The sequence below is a fragment of the Podarcis raffonei genome, chromosome 11 (assembly GCF_027172205.1).
Source record: "Podarcis raffonei isolate rPodRaf1 chromosome 11, rPodRaf1.pri, whole genome shotgun sequence".
In the NCBI taxonomy this organism is placed as follows: domain Eukaryota; kingdom Metazoa; phylum Chordata; class Lepidosauria; order Squamata; family Lacertidae; genus Podarcis; species Podarcis raffonei.
This window is the reverse complement of record NC_070612.1, coordinates 14,136,634-14,155,198: the sequence shown is the minus strand read 5'-3', so window position 1 is coordinate 14,155,198 and position 18,565 is coordinate 14,136,634. Positions and strand designations below refer to the sequence as shown.

Here is an 18,565-nt window from a genome sequence, read left to right as displayed (position 1 = left end):
TCTGTGGATATGGTGGTCAAGGAAGATAGAAAGGCTTACCTCAATTCCCATATAAACTTATTCTTAGCTTCTATTTTATCCATGAAGTTTTATTTTTAAAACCAGACAAATAGTTGTCAAGTGCTGTAACCTGCACTGAGTCTAGACAGCGGCAACAACAAACCAAACATCATTTTATGAACCACCTCCTTCACAACGTAACTTTCGCCTATTTGAAATGTAATAAAACATTTTAATCATTTGACAGAAACCTCACCCAAATGGTGTCCAGGTACAAATACTTTCAGCCAAGTTGGAATAACAATACAGGATATAAGAAAGAATAGGAAAAGCAACCTGGCTCTGGGTTTATCTAGGCCAAGGTTTCCCAGACTTGGGTTTCCAGCTGTTTTTGGACTACAACTCCCATCATCCCTAGCTAGCAGGACCAGTGGTCAGGGGTGATGGGAACTGCAGACCAAAAACAGCTGGAGACCCAAATCTGGGAAACCCTGATCTAGGATGAAATTCAACAAAACAATGATCTAGCAATAAAGAATGCACAACTGTGTACTAAAAAAAGGTGATTCGGAGCGAGACAGCAAAGGATGAAAGAGGTAAATTAAATAGGTTTGTTTATTTTTTTCTACAGGTACCTGACTGGTCCCTTCTTCATATGATCACCAATAAATGTTGCGTTCGTCATGCTCATCAAGGTGTTAGCCAAGGAGATAATGGAGAGGAGGTGCTGAGTAGTTACTGCGCGTGATATGCCGTATGTTCCTCTGATATGTCCCTCCGTGGGAGATACAGACTTTCCTACCTCCACATCAACGGAGGGCATCTTGCCTATGGGCTGATTGTATCCGGGAAGCATCAGCGACATGTGGCCTCCTCTCGAGAGCAAGCCAAAAGAGACGGAGCAGTGAGGTCTCAGCATCCCCAAGCGGTCGCTGCAAAGCTCATCTAGAACACCGTTCAAGCCCCAAGCATGAAGGCATGACATAAACAACTTGGCTGTGTCCATGGTTAGATTGTATTCTAAGAGGGTTAAGGGCTTAGATTTGCTGGACCGGTACTCGGGATCGCTGTCTTCTCTCCTCTGCCTGGCTTCTTCGTCGTCCTCGTCCTCATCAAGGAGATGTTCTTTTATGTTCTCTTTGATTGTTTCTTTGACCTGCTGGAACAGGACCGCTGCTCGTTTGCCAGCCAGGAAGGAGCTCCCTTTGTCAGAACTACCAGATGCTTTCTGCAAATTCTCTGGGGAAATAAGGGCTGTATTAGGCCTGGAGGCTTCTTCAGTTAGCAGTTGAATAATCAGAGCTTCTACATCAAAGAAGAGCACATGGACATCTGGGTCTGTTAAGTTAGTCTTCAGGGCCTGAACCATCAGAGAGTTGTGAGAGTACTTAGGCAAATTTCCCTGCAATAAAACATGCAATAGTTATTTCTCTGGCTTGTGCAGTACTCTGCAAATAGTTTGCGCAAAACATAACCTGGGTATCTTGGATAGGAGAAGAGTTGTGGCATTTGAAAGCAAGCAAACAGCAAACTTGAAATGTGAATGATTTAAGATTACTATATGATTCCTTTAAAAAAAGTATAATTAAATGTGAAACACTCCAAAACAATATGTATAACATATTTTTGAAAAATATGCTGAGCAGTTAATTGTATTTTCCCATGCTTTTAAAAAAAAATTTAGGAACCAGCACGCATCTGTTGGGTTATCCACGTGGTTTTATGTGATGGTAGCACTTGTACAAACTGTGTCCAAGTCTATCAAGGATCCCAAGGGAAGGAATAAATTAATTCATCCAAGAGAAACAGATACGTGTATGAAAAAGACAAAGGCGTGGACAGTTCCCCACCTTTTTTGAACATGTGTAGATAAACAGGTGTTTGCAGGACTCCCTTCACAGAAATAAAACATTGAAAAGCATTGTCTGCCACGGAGCCAATCTACATTGGGAAGTCTAAAGAAGACTTACAGCACATTCCCATATATGTCCACTCAGAAGTCGAGGCCCCATTGAGCTCACAGGTAAAGTGTGAAATCAGATTATAACTGTAACAGGGTTTCTCCTTCTTCCCCACTTTGGAATGCAAGATCACAGGGCAGTTATTGAATTCATTGTTAAAATTACCAGTGCCACTTTAGACAGTAAATAATGAATTAGCACGCACAAACACACGCCTCTTAAATACCCCCAGAGATTTATGTTTGGCACTAAATGGGATACGTAACTCTTTGTTGATTCTGTGCACACATTTTTAAGATCTGCTCCTTTGATGCTCAGTTCAGCCCCTTGAACAATATGCTGCCTTTGGCCATCAACCTGTACCTCTTCAAAGCCTCACCTTGCTAGTCAACAGCATGTGCATCCTTCCTTGGTCTGCCAAGGAAGTGAGGATGATGAAAGCAGACAATGCTAGAGTGCAAGCCGCATTCAACTTGTGCCAAATTAGACTGATTTCAATACCAATCCCATTTGCGGGGGCTAAGTAGTGGAGGTCAATTTCAATCTCTGTTTCCACCACCATGCAAAACACATTTTCAGGCGAAGAAGGGGCTCACACTGTATGGGAAACCAAGTTGGTCTCCAGTGGTTGGTTGGAGCGGGGAGAAGAACACAATGCATCATCAGATTCTCCTAGCTATATTTTGTTTGATGAATTTCAATGCATCCTGTGCAGAAATGTTGTGATGGTCTCTGTCAAGGTTATGATGGAGGCTTGAAAATCCTCTCTGTTCCTGCCCTTCTCAAGCCCTGCCTCAGATTGTACCCAAGGGGCCACGTTTAAAATCCAAGCAGGGTAAGAAAGTGTAGAGCTTGACAGTTTTTAAAGCTTCAACTTCAGCACTTGTTCCCAAACCAGTATCTGTTCCCAAACCAGCCCCTAGAATTTTCACAAAGCTGTGTTTCTCCAGTCTGCATGCACTCTAGAGCCTCTTCGCTTCCATTCTACGCATTTATACATACATACATACATACATACATACATACATAACAAAATTTATCTACAGTGGTACCATGGTTCTCAAACTTAATCAGTTCTGGAAGTCCATTCTAAAACCAAAGTGTTCCAAAACCAAGGTGCACTTTCCCACAGAAAGTAATGCAAAACGGATTAATCCATTCCAGACTCTTAAAAACAACCCCTAAAACAGCAATTTAACATGGATTTTACTATCTAATGAGACCATTGATCCATTAAATGAAAGCAATAAACAATGTACTGCAGTCACCCAGTACCTGAACTGGGTTCCACGCAGTCACAAAAACAAAATAAAAAGAGCCACAAAAACAAAAACGCAAAATAAATAGCAAAACAGGCAGACCTCGACGTAACACTCAAATCAGAAGTGTAACACTCTTCCAAAAAAAAAGTTAGCAAACCAGATGTTTGCTAACTATAAGAAACCCAATGCTCTGCTCCTGACCTCAGCTGCACATTGCACGGCCAGTTCCTGTTTTCTAACAATTTATCTGCATGCGTGCGTTCCTCCTCCATCCCAAACAGTGGGTGTTTCCCCCTCCACACGAGCTTAACTGTTCATGCATGCATCCACCTGCCCTGGGAAGTTCATCACTCACTGCATGTTATCTATTCCTCACGCAAAAGGCTGAAAAGTGCAGCTGTGAAAGTGACAAGTCCCCCTTACACACACACCTCCGCAGGGAGCCTGCCGAAGACTCTTCACGGTAATGGTGAAATTGACAAAAGGCAAAACTCCTACAGAAGGGGGGGGGGGAATTGGAAACCCCCTATAATGAAGGAGCCTCTCTGGCGATAGCGGTGATGGAGAAAGCTCATCAGTTTCACCACTTCGGTTTGCAGCCTTTGCAGGTAATTCTCTGAACTCGAGCAAGATTTCCACAGAACCTGCCAGAAAGATTTCAAAGAGCAGCAGTGAAACTGACAATCTTGGAAGCTGGAGGCTGGAGAGGTGAAACTGACAAGAGGCTTCAACCCTCTTGTCAATTTCCCCTTTCACCTCCTCGCAGTGAAGGGACTTCTGGGAACTTGCCGCAGAGGCAAAGGGGTGTTTGTCAGCTATACCGCTCTTCTCTGCAAACTACACAAATCTAAGAGCTTGTAACAAGCCGTTGATCGTCTCATCACATCTATTTTCATTTTTGTTTATTTTACACGCGGCAATGACAAGTTTACGCACCAAATCCAGCCACCAGTTTCTGCTTCTTAAGTTTACTTAGATAAGATTTAATTGGATAAAATGACAGTGAGGGTTTAATAAAAGCTGCTTGACAGTGGAACGTATTCCCTCAGGAGGTTGTGGACTCTCCTTCTTTGGAGGTTTTCAAGCAGAGCTTGGATGGCCGTCTGTCATGGATGCTTTAGCTGAGGTTCCTGCATTGCAGAGGGTTGGACTAGATGACTTACGGGGTCCCTTCCAACTCTACAATTCTGTGATTCTATGAATATACCATAAGAAAGCCCTGTTGGGGGACATTTGGACTTGAAAGGAGTAAGAAACAAGATTCAAGCTCCACTTTTAAGTATGGAGGTCTGGCTGGAAGAAACATGGACCCTAGTGGACTAATGCTTCTCCGAGATTTGGTGTTTAATACCAAGGACTATCAAAAAAAACCGGCAGAGAGGAACCGAGAGAGAATTAAGAGCCTCGGACGTGAGATCTCCAGGCTGATAGTAGATTGATTGATGGACGTTTGTTGGGGATTGAAACCGGGAAAGGGGGGGTGGGGATTTTAGGAATCCAAAGGGTGTATAATTATAATCTGCTTTGTTTTTATTTTTGTTATCTGTCTGAGAATCGAGGAAATCGTGGAAGGGAATTTAGGCCGACTTTAGAAAAAGATTTTAAGAATAAGTACTGATGTATTACTATTGATGTTTATAAGGCAAAATTGGTTTTTTAAAATGAACTAAATATAAAAAGGTTAAAAATTAGGGATAAGAACTTGTTGAACCAACAATTTGAATTGGAATACAAGAGGGGGAGGTGTGGGGAAGTCAGGGAAATATGTTATTGAAAATAAGGATTGTGAATTCTATGTGTTTTTAAACTTTTTTCTTTTTTCTTTTTTGATTTTTTAATGTATTGCAATGGAAAATTTTAATAAATATCTTTATAAGAAAGCCCTGTTGGATCAGATCAAATGCCCACCTATCAGTTCTCACAGTGACCAACCTTAATAGCTCCCTCACCATTGCAAAGGAGAACTGCCATTATCAAACCTTACCATGAAATGGGCCATCAATGGCAACTATACCATCCCATTTCATCCAAAATTGGGAAACGGTGATTTTGATTGTTTTAAAATTATTTGTATGAAATTTCTGAAATACAGGCAACTCCTGTTTTAGGTAAGACCAATATGTGTGTGATTGTGCACACACACGGCACCAAACCCAGAAGTGACTTGGAAACATCACAAAATATGTCACTAAAAGGGTGGGGACAGGGGTGGCGCAAGACACAGCGGAGGCAGAATGGGGTGTTTGAATTGCACGCGATTTCACACAAGCCCACAATGACCCAGTACACAACCCCATGCAATTTGAGGGATGCCTGCATAACATTTGACAAACTACGATTAACGATTTTTGAATGAGGCAGTATATGAAGCTAGAGTCTGGAGTTGGATTCATATTCTTTATTAAAAATTTTATTATATTTATTTGTATACCACCCTTCATCCACAGACCTCAGAGCAGTTCCAAAGCAGTTAGCTAGTTCTGATTCATACAAAATGGGAGGCTATAGTTGACTCGTGTGTGTGTGTGTGTGTGTGTGTTCACATGGCTCATACACAGGTCAGCTTATCAAGGCAAGACGCAATTATCCGAAACATTGATAAGAACTTGTTTCTTAAAGTTCTACTTCTTTAGTTTAATTATCCTAAATACAGAAGGAATTAAAGCAAGATGGAAGGCATAAATGGCTTAAGAAGCTACTTTTCTCTTAAAAATGTTCATCCATACAACACTAGTTTTGGGACCTGTAGCAAACCAGCTCTAATACGTTTAAAGGCAAAGTGCACATACACATTTTCTGCCATTTGAATTTGTTACCCTATTAAAATCATTTTGACACAAGGAATAAGGCAGCAAACTGGAATGCTAGAATTGGAAATATGATGGATTAGTCAAACCTGATAGCAATCCTAGTACTGGTCAGTTTCACATGAGTGGACTCACTGATTTTAAACAGGGATAAAATCTATATAAAACTGGGGGACTGCAAAAACACAGAACTGCCCTATTTTATGAATACCAACCATAAAATCCATGGGGGAAAATATGACTCTTAACAAAAAGTGGATCTCTGATGCCCTCTGCTGTCCTTCTGTCAAACCTGATTAGAAAGCAAGGCAACCCTTTGTTCAAAATAATACTACAGAACGTCTCAGTATACTTTTATATATGGCCAACACAGTTCTAAAATGTTTGTACCAAAATACAATCACTACATCAGGTTATCATGAGCCTTAGCCATTTGTTTGATAAAGTTAGTATGAGTAGGAATTAGTATCACTACAGAAGATATCTATTAATTATTATCTTTTTAAATCTCTGTGGAAATGTCATCATGTAGCTAAATATTGGTATACATTCTTATTTGGGTGTAGGAGACTGCTGGGGCTATTGTACATTGTGTGAAAAGGAAAAGGGAAATTCTTCATCAAAACAAAGACAAATACAAAATAAATGGATGTATGCATGTCCATGCACTTGTTCATTGTGAACACAAAGCACCAAAATCTTTCCCTGGGAAGCCTAATCCCTTGTGTCTATGAGATTTACCCAGATATTGGCATAAACTATCATGGCCTACCTTCATAACACTCAAGGAACACAACCTTTTATTAATAAATAAATAAAAATCCCAAACAGAGAAACCAAGAATAGGAATGCTGTACTCAGATCCAACCAATCAGGGGAAATGCACAGGACCTCTGTTCTACCAGCCCTCACTGGATTCTGCGACCTTGCATTAGTTTGGCAGAGCAAGTAGGAAAGTGCTAGCAGTGATTTCATTTTTTTTTTTTTAAAAGGATAAGCCATGCTTTCATTGTTATTGGGCCAGTATACATGTAATGGCCCAATAAGAATGAAAGCATGCCTTATCCTTTTTTAAAAAAATGATAGGATGCGGGTGGCACTGTGGTCTAAACCACTGAGCATCTTGGGCTTGCCGATCAGAAGGTTGGCAGTTCGAATCCCCGCGACGGAGTGAGCTCCCGTTGCTCGGTCCCAGCTCCTGCCAATCTAGCAGTTCGAAAGCACGCCCCAAAGTGCAAGTAGATAAATATGTACTGCTCCGGCGGGAAGGTAAACAGTGTTCCCGTGCGCTGCTCTGGTTTCGGTGTTCCGTTGCACCAGAAGTGGCTTAGTCATGCTGGCCACATGACCTGGAAAAACTGTCTGTGGACAAACACCGGCTCCCTCGGCCAGTAAAGCACGATGAGCGCCGCAACCCCAGAGTCGTCTGCGACTGGACTTAACTGTCAGGGGTCCTTTACCTTTACCTTTTTTTATACATGTAATAATTTTAAAACCCACAATGCAATATGAAAAACATAAAAGCAACTAAAAACGCAGTAATTTTAAGTGCTTCTGCAGATCAAAAGGTTTTAACCCAGTGCTGAAAGGAATGTAGTGTTGTCACAGAGCATGCCTCTCTTGCGCATTCCAAAGTTGGTGGGCCACCACAGAGAAGGCCCTCTGTTTGGTACGTGCATAGTGTCAATAGATGAATCATGGAGAAGGGTTGCCTCTGATAATCTTAACGCTGAGGAAGATCAATATGGGAGATGACACTCCTTCATGTATCTAGACCTCACGCCATTTAGGCTTAAAAGGTAAGCATCAACACCATAATGTGGTCATAGGCAGAACTGATGTACTGTGGTTCCGTCTGAATAAACCAGATCAGGTTCTGGGCCAGTTGAAGTTTCTGAACAGTTTTCAAGGGCAGTCCTAACAGAATGCATTACAGCTTGAATTTTCAGTTTAGTGAAAAAAGGTACTGGCTTTGGGGAGGGAAAATATCTATTGTTAGTAAAAATTCAAGGCGGAACTACAATAAACAGCCAGGAGACATTGGAATGTAGGATAATAAACAAGGGTGCATTCTAAAGTATATAAAACTTCCTATAATATTTTAAAACAAGTAACTTTTTTATCTTAATATATCATCTATAATCTGCCTTACTAATAAAAAGCTTGCCTAAGGCAGCATATCAAATCACTTTCCAGTTTTAAATCTCATCTTCTGTATTTTTACTCTCTCATGTTAGGAAACCTTATTTCGAACACCGTAAAGATTTTGCCTGGGATTTTAACTTTTGGAGTTGCATGACATTGTGCCATGAAGTCAATTTCCCGCAATATATATATATATATAATTTGTAATATTTATGAAGAGTTTTCTCACTTTAAAATTGCCCATAAAACTAGCTATTAGGATCCTCCATCTACTCCCATCTACGACTGCTCCTTTACTGTAGCCAAAAGCCAAAGCCATTAAGGGAAGTTCCTCATGCCCAATTCCCCCCCTCCCAAGAGATGAGAAATTTCTACACCACAGTAGCGAAACAAATCCCCCACTGCAAGGAAAGTGGCAAGGCTGATCCCTAGTGGTTCACGTGGAATGCATTTTTCATGAAGCTGTGATCCCTACATGCAAACCTCCTTCTGCAATTGTTTTCCTTGTGAACTAAGGAACAATAACAGTTGCAAGCCATATGTAGGACTCACTCTCGGATCCTGGCTTCTCAAAAGGGGCAGCTGCAGCTGGAATATCACTTTCCATACTTGAAGAAGAAGAGGAGTTTGGATTTGATATCCCGCCTTTCACTCCCCTTCAGGAGTCTCAAAGCGGCTAACATTCTCCTTTCCCTTCCTCCCCCACAACAAACACTCTGTGAGGTGAGTGAGGCTGAGAGACTTCAGAGAAGTGTGACTGGCCCAAGGTCACCCAGCAGCTGCATGTGGAGGAGCGGAGACGCAAACCCGGTTCCCCAGATTACGAGACTACCACTCTTAACCACTACACCACACTGGCTCTCAAGTTTTCACATTACAGAAAGGGAGAAAAACCCAGAAAACACCATATATCAGGTAAAACACTTTAACCACGGGGTGGTAGTGGGAAGGCGGACTGGGTTTGAAAGCACCTAGTACATAATTTAGAGGCCCATGCTTACAGCATCAACCGTTTCAGGGTAGAAACATTAAGTATTGCCAAATGTCCTCTTTTTCCAGGACACATCCTCTTTTTAATTGGTTGAGTTGTCATAGCGATCCACAGTTAAAAGTAGAAGTCAGCGAATGTGTTCTCTTTTTTGCTCTTCGAAATACAGCGACCCTAAAACACGAGCTGAGTACTGAACTCTCTAACTTCTCAAAACCTTAGTAGTTTTTCATTTCACCATTTCCAGGATACTCCCAAATCTTTAATCCATCAGACAAGAATGTTCAGTTATCATCTGGAAAGCAAGGTACAAAAGATGGAGCCAAACAAAAGAGAGAACGTGCAGGCTCCTGGAGAAGAATTCACATGCCATACTGGGCTAAGCCAAAGTTTGGGCAAGTATGCTATCTGTACCCAGACTCATGGCTAAGCTCTCTCCCCACTAGAAGAAGAAGAAGAAGAGTTTGGATTTGATATCCCGCTTTATCACTCCCTTTCAGGAGTCTCAAAGCGGCTAACATTCTCCTTTCCCTTCCTCCCCCACAACAAACACTCTGTGAGGTGAGTGGGGCTGAGAGACTTCAGAGAAGTGTGACTAACCACAAGCATAGCCAAAGATGGTGTAGGCAACACTGGATCAATGGTCTGACTGAGTATATGGCAGCCTCCTTTGTTCCTACAAAACATTCCTCCACACACATCCAGATAGGGATTTATGACTGCTACCATGCACAGAGGGCTATGTGCCCCTTCACTTCCTCCAACATAAATGAATGGCAACCAGTGGTGCTGTTATCGGTGGAGCTCTGGGCAGATGTTCAGAGCCCCACAGCCACCTCAGGCCACTTTTCAGATCTCCTCCTCAGAGCTGCAGCTGGCCGAGGAGTCTGGCCATGGCAGCCGGCCACCACACATTCTGCTACTGCAAAGGAAGCACAAGCCAAGGACAAGGTCAGCAAGCCCAGATGGTCCCAGGCCGATTCTGTCTCCTCTTCAGTCACTTCACCCGAAGCCAAAGGAGTAGGATGTGGCTGGGATGCTGCCAAGACCTTTGTGACCACCATCTTATGGATTCCTTGCAATACACAGGGCCTCCCTCAACACACAACCGGTCCTGACAGCAGGCATTTTGCTAGCATGTGTATTAACAAGACGCAACCAAGGCTTACTTTGTCAGCTGAATCGGAGGCCAGGAGGTTTGTGGCAAGAGTCTGGAGCTTCTGATGGGCCATGTTTTTCAGTGCCGCAAGGCTACGTCGAGTCATGGCCTGCTTTAAGTTGACAGCGGGATGGCTGAGGGAATCGACTGCGGCAGGCACAGCCTCATCACAGGCATTCAGGATCTCCACGGCTGTTATTCCCATAACGCAGCGATCAAGAGCACCTTAAGAAGATAGAAAGGGGCGAGGGGCGAACTGGCTGTAGTTAAAATGCATTCAAAACATTACAAAGGTATATTGAAGTTAATGGAATAGGAGCAGCTAGGCCGTACTGAGCCAAAACTTCACAAGAGAAGGAAAGTTAAGAGTAGTTAACTTTCCTTCTCTTGTGAAGTTTTGGCTCAATACGGCCTAGCTGTTCAGCGATGCACTTCCCGTGATTTTCTTGCAAGACAGCATACTTTGTAAACTACACTATGAAGAATGAGCTCCAGGCAATTTTGTGCTTGCACAAAACTCTTGAGTTAGTATTATAATTCCTTCCGAGCCAATTTTGGAGGGCACAGGGGCAAACTGGGGAGCAGAGGAGGAAGTCCCATTGCATAAGCAGAAACCCTTTGGGTGACAGAACTCATTAGTTGAATCCCACCCAAAGTTACTAATGATTTGTCTTCTATAATAAAAGCAGAAAGGCAAATAGGACAAGTCAGCCATTTCCCCTTTTATCATGCATTTCATAGCCAAATAACCCCTAATTCACTGCAGCTTTGCATATATGTTTCCCGAAGTAGATTTATTTGGCAGGATAATGCACAAGTAATAACCTTTCCAAAATTTAAAATTGGATGGAGCTGCTAAGCTACCTTCTACATTGCTAAAGGGTACGCCTGAAATTATTAAGTCCCTTCTTACACAGTTTCTCTTACCAGTATCCATCTGCCAGACATACACAGAGCCATCTGAACAGCCCACAACTAGGTAGTCATCTGATGGTCTCCACTTGATGACTTGAATAGGAAAGAGGTGCCGGGAAGCTAACATGATACACTTTTTCTCCCGTAAGCTCAGAAGTCCTACTGAGTGGTCACTGGCAACAGAGCAAACACAGTGCTGGACTCTCGACTGAAAAGGAGGAAATAATATTTTTCAATTGTCATATATCTTTTAGCTGCAAATCCACTGAATCTTAAAAACAATGTACTTGTCATTTATTTAGTCGGTAAGCCATCAGATGCAAGAAGCTGGATATCATGGAAACCCCTTGAATGTTTGAGCAGGAGAGAGACGCACATGAATCCCAAATACTGTACAGTTGAAACCCAAACTACTTCTGTTTAAAAGCCATTGCACTGCGCACTGGCTTAAGCTCTGTCCTCCTGCTCTGGATAGTCTCCTCAGTGTAGATGTTTAACTTAACCCAGAACCAGTTCTCCCTCAGTCAAATCCTATCCTACTCCCTATCTCTCATCTCAAATCAAGTCCTCTCTCTTAACCTGAACCGTAGCCCTATCTAACTCTCTCCCTCAGAAACTTCCCCTTTTTATCCTCCCTCCCTAAGTGCTGCTCCTCCCCCTTCTGTGACTCACTGACTTTGTAGCCAATCAGCAATGGGCTCCAGCGCTCTGGTGTAATTTGGGGGGGGGGGCTGCGCCACCAGACCCTGGTCTGGCTCTGCTGTCCATCACACAGGCATTCACCAACTTACACTGCAGTTTTCCGGAGGGACCAAAAGTTGCGTGATTTCCCCACCGTGCACACAGAAGATGTGTTTCATTTCTCCAGAAAAGATGTCCCAGATAATGACGGAAAAATCCACGCCGCCTGACACCAGGTATCTTTGGTCGTAACGAGTAGAGACTTGGTGGGGATACAGCAAGCAGGTGACTTTGTTCCGATGGCCACGCAGAGTTCTGTGGGGTGGCCAACCTAAAAAGTTAGGGAGGAGACACAAAAACCACAACATGCAATGGGTATGAATGTCATTTTAAGGATTTCAGTATCAGAAAAACAAATGCATAGCGGCAGGCCCATGATAATTACTACTGATAACCCAAAACAGTGAGAGCTGGACCATAAAGAAGGCTGATCACCGAAGAATTGATGCTTTTGAGTTATGGTGCTGGAGGAGACTCTTGAGAGTCCCATGGACTGCAAGAAGATCAAACGTATCCATTCTTAAGGAAATCAGCCCTGAGTGCTCACTGGAAGGACAGATCCTGAAGATGAGGCTCCAAGACTTTGGCCACCTCATGAGAAGAGAAGACTCCCTGGAAAAGACCCTGATGTTGGGAAAGATGGCGGGCACAAAAAGAAGGGGACAACAGAGGATGAGATGGTTGGACAGTGTTCTCGAAGCTACAAACATGAGCCTGACCAAACTGCAGGAGGCAGTGGAAGACAGGAGTGCCTGGAGTGCTCTGGTCCATGGGGTCACGAAGAGTCGGACACAACTAAACAACTAAGCAAACCCAAAACAAACTGTTGTCACATCCATTCAGCAAAACACACACCCATAATAGACCTTTTTATGGCCCATTTAGGGAGTCTTTGGATGGTTTTACCAGCAGAGTTGCAAACTGCACTCCAATGCTCTGCATTTGTAAATGCAATGTTTATACCTTCCACTTTCTAGGGCACAGTAACACAATTCAGAAGTGGGACCAAAAGCACTCACATATATCATTTGATTCTGAAAGTAAGTGCCTGTGTTTGTTTAACTATTTTAACAGATGCAGGAAGACACCCCTAAGCCAGAAGAACCACTACATCGCAATGCCCTCTTCAAATACCAGCAGAGCAAATAAAATGCTTCAACACCACATTTCAAGGCACACTTTTAACGATTGCTCACACACCCCTTCTGCGCACGTGCTCATCTTGCAGGAGCTGAACTATAGCGGTTTGAGTTGCCGGTACAATAATAATGCTTCCATCTTCACGGCCACAAACCAGGCGTCCATGCGCAGGGATATATACACTTGCCGTCACTTTAAGCGGCTCATCGCTATTGGGCATGAAGCTCAGCTGATCTATAATTCCAGCAGGACGAGGAGCAAGTTTGGTGAACGCTTCTTGCAGGGAAGTGGAAGTTGTCACTTTCAATCCTGCTTTAAAGAACAAACAAAGGAATAAAACGAAATGCTCAGAATAAAGTGCTGTAAAAGTACAAGTGTTCTAAATGCTTTTCAGTTAAGCTAACCCTTACAAAACCATGTTTGGAAACGGCCCCTGCCTGGTTGTCCACAGTAAGGATCACATATGGGTGACAAATCTGGGAAATTGCCGTATTTTTCGCTGTATAAGACGCACCCGACCATAAGACGTACCTAGTTTTAGAGAAGGAGGCTTCGGGCGGCTATCCTTGAAGCCAGGAGAGCAAGAGGAATTGGTGCACACCGATCCATCTTGCTCTCCTAGCTTAAGCGAAAGCTGCGCAGCCTGCATTCGCTCCATAAGACGCAAACACATTTCACCTTACTTTTTTGGGGGGGGGGAGTGCGTCTTATAGAGCAAGAAATACGGTATTCACAAACTGGGGCTTCTTCCTTTCTATGATGCTGCAGGTTACCAATATTGGTATGTACACTAGTAAAATGTTTTCCAGGTTAGCCGTGTTTGTGGGATTATTTTGAAGATTTAGTAAAATCACAACAAACAATATTGTAATACTCGGAGTGGACCTATTTGGTTGTACCTAGAGATGGGAAGGCCTGGAAAAAACCCAGAAAAATTGGGGGGGGGGGTAACAGATTTTTTCCATGGCCAAAATTGGAAAAGAAGTGTGTGGAATATTCAAACTATATCAAATTGTTGGGGGTGTGGTTTTTTGGGGTTTTTTTTCTGGGGAAAAAACAGCATTGGGAAAAACTGGGAAAAACCTGCCCCCCCCAATTTTCCCAGTTTCCCCCCAGGCCTTCCTATCTCTAGTGTACCCAATGAAGTCATCCTGTTAGCACAAGGACTTCTGCCTGTGCAAGAGGATTTCCTTTCCCCTCCCAACACAACCCCCTTACCCAATCTACTCCAGAGGGTTATAGGGAAACCTGAAACACACACACACACAAATATCACCCCCAGCACACTTTAAAAGAGAGGTGCTGGTTAGGGAAAGTGGGAGGCAGAACACTGCGATCTACAATTAGAATTGTGCTCTGATTAAAGAAATCTTAATCAATTCATCATTTGGAATTTAATCTATTAAATCTGCACACATTTGTACACGAAAAACAACTGTGAAGAAAAGGAACATTATTTTAGATGACTGCAAAAGTCATCGCAGACACTGTCCTGCTATATGCCTTCCCTTTCGCACACCATTAGAATGCCTCTTCCGATATGTTTTTGCAAAGAGCTCCCCTATTAAGAATAAGGTGGGTTTTCTAAAACAACAGCTCCTCTATGGCCTGATTAATTGGAGTGACCTTTTTAAACCAAGCTACCCATCTATAACTTAATCTAACCTATAAAACAGGCTAAATATTGCAGACCCAAGTTCATACTAACATTAGATTACCATGAAAGAGAGGCTGCTTTTTTAATCTTGAAAATTCAGAACTCATTGTTACACCTCAGAAAGGATTATTAGAATAAAGTTTAATTACTTCTTTATCTAAGTGTCTTTCTCATGTATGCCACCCTTCATTTCAGGATGTGTTTCTATCCTTTATTCTCACCACGCCTGCCTGCATGTATTACACTTGACAGATTTCTTGCTTTGCACATCTGATGAAGAATACTTATTTTCAATGGGAGTGATTTTCAAATAACATCTCACAAGAGATTATGTTCATGCCAGAATCTCCCTTTTTTCAGGTCTGAAGTGTCACAAGACATTACAACTGCCTAAACACAGCCATTCTTTTAGGGCTTGGTTTTTATGAATTGCTTTGTAACTGAAACAGAGAGGATGAGCGATTAAGTTGTGTGCAGGGGAATCTAGCGACAGACTCCCACAGGGATGGCGACAATGCATGCCGAAGCTTTTCCAGGATTTTTGGAGACTTGCTAGATTTTACAGAAATGAGCACCAGTCTTATACAGTGGTACCTCGGGTTACATACACTTCAGGTTACGTACGCTTCATGTTACAGACTCCACTAACCCAGAAATAGTGCTTCAGGTTAAGAACTTTGCTTCAGGATGAGAACAGAAATCGTGCTCCAGCAGCGTGGTGGCAGCAGGAGGCCCCATTTGCTAAAGTGTTGCTACAGGTTTAAGAACAGTTTCAGGTTAAGAACGGACCTCCGGAACGAATCAAGTACTTAACCCGAGGTACCACTGTAAAGGGAAACGTCTGCGCTGAAGATGCGTGCAAAAGTAAATTGCAAAGTAGCTACCTTCCGTCACACTTGGATGGTCAAGCGAATTTGGGATACTCCAAATGCTGAGCCTCCCTGAGGAGTCTCCCTGAATAAGCAGTTTATGAAAGCACTCTCTGCGGCCGTAGAAGAACCGAGTCACAGGAGGGCAGATTAATAACTGCAAAAAAAGAGAAACAGGCATCAGAGTGATCTCAGAGAAAAAGGAAGAACTAGAGGGCAACCTTGAGCATCAGAATCACAGTTTTACACAGCTCTTGGTGAATACATGGAGGTCTCAGGTATGATTCTCAGCATCTGCAGTTAAACAATTTAAGGTAAAATGGGTTGGGGCAAGCCACACCTGAGTGCTTAGATTGGCGTTTCCAAAACTTGCGGCTACAGCTGGTTTTTGGGACTACAACTCCCATCATCCCTAGCTAGCAGGACCAGTGGTCAGGGATGATGGGAATTGTAGTCCAAAAACAGTTTGAGGAAACCCTGGCTTAGACAGACCCTTCCAGTCATAAGAGACTTGTGGCTGGGAAAGTCAGTTTCAATATGTTCATTGCAAGACTGTCCACACAGCGTTTAACTAACATGCCCCCTTGCTGTGAGCACTGCAGCAACCCAAATAAAGTCTTACCTGTTTATCTGATTTCTCCACTGCTCTGTCCACAACACAGTGGAGTTGAGGGGGATTTAGATTTTCAACAACTTTTCCAACATCACTGCGAAATGAATCACTAGCTGGCAAGCAACTGCGGAGGAGAGCCACACATACACATATAAAGACGGCAAAACATAACAAGCTTAATCTCACAGCTTCAGTGTACATGTATTGGTCACAGGCTACATAGCAAGGTATGAGCTGAGGCTCCTTCATTTGCTTCAGGAGCTAGTTTGACCTACTAAGTCGACATCAATGGCTCAGAGGTGGAATGGTCTGTAGAACCTCCTCCAGGTTCTTATACAGTACTTATTTAACGGGCCACTTCTCGCACAGAATGCTTGTCCCTGTCATTTTATGCCAAAAGAATCCACAGAGGCTAATCACATAGTGTTGCATCCAATTGTGTTCCTCCAGCAGAGGCTTCAAAGAGCTGAACAGTGGTGGGTAGGGAGATGTATTGTTTACAAATTCCTCCCTCTCTCTTGCAGCCCTCCTTGCCAATTACTAAACTGTTCTCATACAGTTCCCCCAACCCTTTAGAATACATGTAGTAAGGCACAGGGGGAAATCAGGAAAAATACCTCCTTCCCTACTTCTGTTAACAGAAGACTCCACTGAATCAGAAAGCCTTATCTTGGCAGGGAGGTATAACTGAAAGCAGTCCATATGTTTTACTGAGCAAGGCAGAGCCTTCATGAATGCAAACATATGGACAGTATGAACTTTTTCCGTCTTTCAGCCTTTTAACTGTAAATTCCATTTACATTCAACCTTCATTTAGCATTGCAGAGGAAAGCGTGCCCAATTATGCTTCCCCTCCCGTCCCACATGCAGAGAGTTCGAAACCTTCCGTTTTAGAACTAACCACAGTTCCCCACAATTTCCAAAGTGAGGGAACTTTGGTTTTCCCCAGCCACAATTTAGTTTAAAGAAGCCAGGATCCGACTGTGCTTTGGTATTCAGTTTGTTAACATCACCTATTTTTGTTCTAAACCAATAGCATGGAGGAATGTCTCTTTAAATCATGGGCAGGCAAACTAAGGCCCGGGGGCCAGATACAGCACAATCGCCTTCTAAATCCGGCCCGTGGACGGTCTGGGAATCAGCGTGTTTTTACATGAGTAGAATGTGTCCTTTTATTTAAAATGCATCTCTGGGTTATTTGTGGGGCATAGGAATTCATTCATATATTTTTTTCAAAATATAGTCCGGCCCCCCACAAGGTCTGAGGGACAGTGGACCAGTCCCCTGCTGAAAAAGTTTGCTGACCCCTGCTTTAAATGAAACATTTAAAAGTGAAACCCTTTGTCCCTGTGTACCTGGCTGGCAGTTTATATATAAGACTTTGACCATCTTCTGTCCATATGATTACTTTGTCCGCTGATACAAAATCGCCACCTGTCCATGTCTGCCCATTCTCACTGGGGACTGAGCATAACAGGGAATAATCACCAGCATCAAACACCTAAAGAAAATAATCACATAACAAAAACCCATCACTGTATCATAAATTCTGCCCTGTAGTTGGATAGTTAAGAACTCAGCAACTCCCTGTACTTTTTAGATACAAAGGGAACAAATTAAAAATGGATCCCCTAAATATAGCATGAACTGTAATTGACTCTAGCTGATCTTACTAGTAACTAAAAGAAATATTTTGTTTATTAAAAGATCTATATCCATTTAAAGACAAACTGCCCAAGACAGCACACATCTTTAAGATACAAATTATCTTTAAAACAGTAGATAAAAAAAGGTCACAGTCAATGGAGAGACATAAATAAAGAGATTTGTAAAACTTTTCGGCTCATTGGGTCAAAAGCCTGGTGGAAAATGAATGTTTTAGCTTTGTGTCTGAAAGCCATCAGAGAAGGTACAAGAGGAACTCCCTACATAGGAGACAAAGGACTGCAAATATTGTAGAATCCATACTAGAATCCATTCTTTCCCCTTTTCCTTTTTGTAAGAAAAAAAACCTGGGAAAGCAAAGGTCATATTGGGTATCTTAGTAATTCTATTAAAGTAGGGATGGCTAACTTTCTTTCAGCCTTAGGGTTGCGTTCACAGTTAGGCAATCCTCTGAGGGATGCATGCCAGCACATCACACATTCACTGTCCACCCCTGCCCGAAAGAGAGAAGAGAGAGACAGAAAGAGAGAGAGAAATAGAACTCTTTCTCTGTGTCCCAACTTAGAACCCCACCCTCTTGAAATCACAAATGGTCAGAGAGCAGTTTTCCTCCCAATTGCAAAGGCCGCCGGGACCACATAAC

The 18,565-nt window shown here is 42.8% G+C and overlaps 1 protein-coding gene across 5 annotated transcripts in view; it reads right to left on the bottom strand.

Moving 5' to 3' along the window:
- WDR7 (WD repeat domain 7) overlaps positions 1–18,565 on the bottom strand; it is a 220,620-nt gene that overhangs the window by 178,229 nt on the left and 23,826 nt on the right. For 3 of the 5 annotated variants that reach the window (XM_053407606.1, XM_053407608.1, XM_053407610.1), the window contains 8 exons: positions 17,613–17,758; positions 16,267–16,381; positions 15,660–15,801; positions 13,179–13,430; positions 12,029–12,249; positions 11,250–11,445; positions 10,333–10,547; positions 636–1,402 (listed from right to left, as the gene is read on the bottom strand). In XM_053407606.1, the coding sequence (XP_053263581.1) occupies positions 636–1,402; positions 10,333–10,547; positions 11,250–11,445; positions 12,029–12,249; positions 13,179–13,430; positions 15,660–15,801; positions 16,267–16,381; positions 17,613–17,758 (2,054 nt within the window). The remainder of the gene's footprint in view (positions 1–635; positions 1,403–10,332; positions 10,548–11,249; positions 11,446–12,028; positions 12,250–13,178; positions 13,431–15,659; positions 15,802–16,266; positions 16,382–17,612; positions 17,759–18,565) is intronic. The other 2 variants (XM_053407607.1, XM_053407609.1) reach the window with 1 other exon arrangement.